This window comes from Prionailurus bengalensis, chromosome X, assembly GCF_016509475.1.
Source record: "Prionailurus bengalensis isolate Pbe53 chromosome X, Fcat_Pben_1.1_paternal_pri, whole genome shotgun sequence".
NCBI classification, from domain to species: Eukaryota; Metazoa; Chordata; class Mammalia; order Carnivora; family Felidae; genus Prionailurus; species Prionailurus bengalensis.
In genome coordinates, this window is record NC_057361.1 from 113,805,816 (window position 1) to 113,811,815 (window position 6,000).

Here is a 6,000-nt window from a genome sequence, read left to right on the forward strand (position 1 = left end):
TTCATTCAAGAAGTATATATTGAATACCTACTGTGCGTCAGTCCTTAGAGGCCGGGACTGTAGCCGTGAGCAAAACTTTATATAACGGGATAAAAATCTCTACCCTCGTGGAGCTTACATTGCTATGCAGTTCATTCAAACGGTTCAGTTTAACAAACGAGTGTCGTCTGCCTACAACGTGTTCAGCACTATGCTAAGCACTGGGGGTACAAAACTGAGCAAGGCTTAACCCCTAGCCTCACGGCTACAGTGTGGAGAGAGAAGACCTCCAAATCATTTCCATGCATTGTGGCAAGGAGCCTAGTAGAGTGAAGCCCAGGGTTTTGGGAAAGCCCCGAACAGGGCCTCCCAGCTCAGGCATAGGTGGTGGGGGGAGCGAAGGAGATCAGAAAAAATTTTGCTGGAGAAAGTGATAGAGTGGAGTCTTAACAGGGTGAAGGGGGAACTGACAGGCTGAGCAAGGCATGGTATGTGGAGATCTATAGGTAACTTTGGGCTGCTGGAGTTTGAAATGTAAGACACGGGTGGGGCGCCTGGGTGGCTCAGTCGGGCGAGCGTCCGACTTCGGCTCAGGTCATGATCTCGTGGTCTGTGGGTTCGAGCCCTGCGTTGGGCTGTATGCTGACAGCTCAGAGCCTGGAGCCTGCTTCGGATTCTGTGTCTCCCTCTCTCTCTGACCCTCCCCTGCTCATGCTCGCTCTCTCTCTCTCTCTCTCTCTCTCTGTCAAAAATAAATAAACATTAAAAAAAAAAGAAATTTAAGACATGGGATGGCAAGTGGCAAGAACAAGTCCTAAAGAAGTAGGGTAGGGCCCAGTCCTGGAGGGCTTCGTGTGCCAACCCTAAGGAGTTGGAATTTTTATATCCAGTCGTCGTTTTCAAATGGGGGTGTGCATCCCATTCATTTGTGAAAATTATTTAAAACCAATATATCTGATGCCCATGGCCCATCGCACAGCCCTGAATCAGAATCCTTGCTGATGTTTATTTTTAACAGCTTAAAAGGTTTCTCCTACACTCAAGAGTTTGAGTGCTTCTGCTATGGGAAACAATGTAAGGTTTTAAGTGGAGGCATGGTAATCAAAATTGTGCTTTGGAAATCTCACCGTCACTCTGACAGGGTGGAAGATAGATTTGAGAGGGAGAGAGAGAGAGAGAGAGAGAGAGAGATTGGAGGTAGAGGCAAGCCGAGAGAGTTTTCTAGATGAGAGACGAAAAGGATGTGGCTGGAGGCCCAGTCGCTGTGCAGTTGGGCAGACGTATGGAGGGGGTGATTCCAAAGGTCATAAGTAGTTGGAATTGGCAGGTCTTGGTGATGTGATCCACAAGATGTGGATGCAAATGAAGAAGGATTTAACGTGTTGTCTATGTAAGTAGAGATAGGAGTGTGTAGACATCACCTGAGATCAGTCCCTACGAGAGCCCTTGTCTGTCCTTCCCATTGGCCAGCAAGGGCCAGGCCCGGGGAGAGTGCTTCATGAATACTGAATCAAACATGGCTGAAGGGAGTCACGACCCTCAAGACTCTCTTCTCCAAACAAGCTTTCTCTTCATTCCTTCGTGCAACGCACGGCCTTAATTCCAACTTCAGGAAAAGCTTTCGTCTGCATGGTTTACTCAGTGCTGCACATTCTTAAATTAATGTGTATTGGAATTTAGCGCCCACCGTGGCTGTGGGAAGACCCTTTAAAGATTGGTTATATTGAGTAGAATGTGCTAGAACTGCAATTAGGGAAAAGACAAGGGGAAAAATGGGCTTCTCTGCTTGTCTTGGAGTGCCTCATCAAGATTCTGTGGTGAGATTGTCTTTTTCTTATGTATCCCCTGACCTAACGATAAAAGGTTATGAAGCTCAGAAAGAAACCGGGACATTTCTCGTATTGCGTTAGTACTTTCTCTGACCTGAGGCAAAAGTAGACAGAGACACCGAAGTGATCGTTCCCTCCCTTTTTGGTCCGTCTCTGTTTTTCTACCTTCAAATTGTGCTACACGCAATTGAGTTGTAGGAAAAAAAATATTTTAATTTCTCCAGATCCTTTTAAGTTATTTTTTCAATTGTGTGGTTCAGTGACCTTCAGAAGAGAAATTTCCCCACCTCTCTTTATACTGAATTATGTTTGCTTACATATAACGAAGGAAGGTAGGAAGGCAGGCAGGCTAGTCCAGAGGTTCTTTTTTAAAAAATGTCTTTTAATGTTTATTTATTTTTGAGAAAGAGAGAGAGCACGAGCAGGGGAGGGGCAGAGAGAGCAGGAGACACAGAATCCGAAGCAGGCTCCGGGCTCTGAGCTGTCAGTACAGAGACCGACGCGGGGCTTGAACTCATGAACCGTGAGATCGTGACCTGAGCCGAAGTCAAGTGCTTCACGGACGGAGCCACCCAGGCGCCCCGCTAGTCCACAGGTTCTGAAACCCTGGTTGCATGTTAGAATCACCTGGGGAGGTTTTAAAAATCTTGATACTTAGATTGCATCCCAGATCAATTAAATCAGAATCTCTGGGGGTTGTGACCCAGGCATTAGTAGTTGTTAAATCTCCCTAGATGATTCCAGGGTACAGGCAATCTTGAGTCCTACTACACTAGTCAAATAAGCCCCATGTGACCATATTTTTCAACATGAACCTATTTTTCAAATCAGAACATGAACGGCAGCTGTAATTTCTTGTAATTTCTACTCTGACGGGCACGCTCATGTATCTTACCTTTTTCTCTCAGGTCAAGCGTGTTATTTGGGTGGGACTATAACTCCTTTTCACTTAGGAGGAGCAGGAGAGATGGGCAGCTTGTTCTATATCATATAGCTAAGTGCCTGCCTGACTCCGAAGTCAGCTGACTGAGCTCAGTCGGCTATCAGAACAGTGTGAGGGTTGCTGGATATTTGTGTTTCGGGTAGGAGACAATTTGGGTATTGTGAGTAGAGCCTCAAAAAGTTGAAAATTCATAGGCATTTCCGTAGTTTATGGGGATAATATGCAGCAAACTGAAGTCAGGAATGTCTTAGATTCGGAGGCATGTGTTAGCTACACATTGCCGTCTCCTGAACCCTTAAAGTTGCTGGATTCAGAAGAGGAAGCTTAAAGTAGGAATAGGGAGATTTGTGTCACTCCGGAGCCCATGGTCTTAGTCACTGTACCATACTGACTGCTGAAAAGGAGCGTTGAAGGGAGGGAGGGAAGTGGCAGGATAGTGTATTGGATGGGAAGTTATTCTGAGCTTGGAGAATGGCAAAGAAAAAGGGACCAAATCCTGCCTAATGCTTTCTGTGGTTAAGATGTTTTCCTAGACAACTGAATTGTCTTGGGGTGCCCCATTAGATTATAGGATCTGGGAAAGAGAACTGTTAGAGTTCTCTTTGATTGAGTCATTGAACCTTAATATCTGAGAATTGCTTTTATAACACGAACATCAATGAAATCCTATGGTAAAGAAAAATTTGCCCAGAATTGTATCACTGTAAATATAAAGGTATTTTCTTTTGTCCATGCTCTGCTCTATCTGGTCCTTGGGTTTAAGTGTATATACCGTGTCCACACTGGGGAGTTAAGGTCTGGCTTACCTAACACCATATTACAGAGATTGCCCCATGCTGCTTTAAATTTGTCATTTCTTAAAATGTTTCATTTTGAGAGAGAGAGCAAGCAGGGATGGGGCAGAAAGAGAGGGAGAGAGAGAATCGCAAGCAGGCTCCGTGTTGTTATCACGAAGCCCAAGGCAGGACTTGATCTCACAAACCGGGAGATTATGACCTGAGCGACCATCAAGAGTGGGACACTTAACCAACTGAGCCACCCAGGCACTTTTGACGACTGTCTTATTTCATTGAGCACTTAGTCCAGCATTGAGCTAAGTCACCTATTTGGGGGCATTGGGTTTGTTTTTCATTTTTCAATATCATAAATCATAGTATTATGAATGCCATTTTTGGATGTAATTTTTTTTCCTTCTATGGGGTCATTTCTTTTAGATAAATCCCCAGAAATTGGATATTTCTCAAGTTTAATAAGACAAAACTTTGATTTTATAAAACTAATATAGGGGCGCCTGGATGGCTCAGTTGATTGGGCGTCTGACTTCGGCTCAGGTCATGATCACACACTCTGTGAGTTCGAGTCCCACGTCGGGCTCTGTGCTGACAGCTCGGAGCCTGGAGCCTGCTGTGGATTCTGTGTCTCCCTCCCTCTCTTCCCCTAACCCACTCGCATTCTGTCTCTGTCTCTCTCGAAAATAAAGAAACGTTAAAAGAAAAAAAAACTAATATATGTCCAGGGTATGCAAGTAAACAATAGATTATTGCCACTTTTGTTACATAGAATGATAACGGTTATTTACATTTTCTAAATCGAAGCAAGTTCTACCAAGTTTATTATATTAGGAACAAGCCTTGGACCTCTTTGTATCCTTTTTGAAATAGAGAACTTAAGCTACTCGAGCCCTTCTGCTCATCCTCTTTGCTCGGCAAGAGAGCCTGGTGATTTTTTTATTTGATAAGGTACGAGTCTTGAGACTTAGAGAATCAGTGGCCCACCTCAAAACTGACATGCTTTGATTTGCTATAGTGTCTGGTTAACAAGGATCTTTTTTCATTTTCTTTCAGGGACAGTTGGGTTTTTTTCCTGCTTTTGGTTTATTATTAAAATCTACAGTGTGGTGAAAGTGGATTAAAGAACGTACCCAGGGGCTTCCAGGCCCATCACCGTGGCTTTGGAATATATACATCTGTATCTAAATGAACATCTATAAACAGACATCACTTAAAAATCTCATCGTCTGGCTCCCGTTTGTATGACACAAAATACCGAGTGTGTGGAAAAAACAGGTTGGGAAACAGGTTTATTCAAAGTCAGACCGTTCTGAAAAGATAGCATAAAAAAGGTTTAATTGAAAGCAATTAGAGCAAGGGAGGCACATTTCCTTACAAAATGAAAGGTGAGCACGCTGGCTTTTCAGATGAAATGTTTTTTTTTTCCTTTTTCCTTTTTCTTCCTCATTTTGTATACGGCATCAGAACTATTGTCAAATAAATGTTAAATAAAACGTGAATTTTTCTAACGTCAGTGAATTGGACAAACTGTATTCCATTCTTGTAGTTGATCATTTTATCTATCTATCTATCTATCTATCTCTATGCCCATTGTGGGGTTTGAACTCAGGACCAAGAGTCACGTGCTCTACTGACTAAGCCAGCCAGGTGTCCCTGGATGACCATTTTAAAAATGCACATTGGTTTAGCATATAAAGTTTATGAAATACCAGATACCGCTGTCATATTCCTCAATTAAATCTGCACATTTCTGGTTATTGGTTGTCTTCTTCTGTTTGCTGTCCTTTGGAGGTTGAGAATGTTCAAGTTTGACTTAGCTGTGTGTAGATTAAAAATCTTGGGACTCAATTTTCTTGGATTTATTTGCTTTGACTAAACAATAGTCAGGTGTCATAACTCCCCAAATGTCAGGAGTTTGTGCGGCAAATATTCTCCCAGCTTGCCGTTTTGGGGAAGCAGTCATGAAAATCATACATTTCCTGTGGTAAATTTTATTGATAATTATTGGCCTTATTGGGGAAAACGTTTGAAAACAACGTACACATATGCTTCAATTCATGAACATTCTCAAAGCCGTCCTTAAGCTGAGGAGTACTTGTTTGTGTGTGTGTGCGGGGGGGGGGGGGGGGTGGGTGGGGATCAAAGAAGTCGGGTTACCCTTGAAGGGGAGATTGAAATTCAGAAGGACAGGGTCAGAGAGTTGCATTCTGAAGGAGAGTTGGGGGGACGTGGAACTCGACTGGTTTCCTCACGGAGGGAGGTAATTCCCGAACCACTAGGATGCCTTTGTCTACATTGAAGGATCAGGGCTCTGATTGGTGGCAAATAGGCCTGGCACCTGGAGCCGGCCGGTGAGAGAGGAGGGAGTGGCTACGCAAGGTCAAAGGTGTCTCTTAACAGTGGAATTTTCAGATCCTCTGACTTTCTTCCATTCAGTCTCAGAATCATAGGCTGAGCC

General features: G+C 43.7%; 1 protein-coding gene across 1 annotated transcript in view; it reads left to right on the top strand.

The window, feature by feature from the left end:
• Window positions 1-4,761, top strand: part of LOC122476962 (transmembrane 9 superfamily member 2-like) — an 86,570-nt gene extending 81,809 nt beyond the window's left edge. Inside the window, exon 17 of the mRNA XM_043569892.1 lies at window positions 4,596-4,761. Coding sequence (XP_043425827.1) covers window positions 4,596-4,663 — 68 coding nt within the window. The 3' untranslated portion in view covers window positions 4,664-4,761. The remainder of the gene's footprint in view (window positions 1-4,595) is intronic.
• The last annotated feature ends 1,239 nt before the right edge of the window (window positions 4,762-6,000 follow it).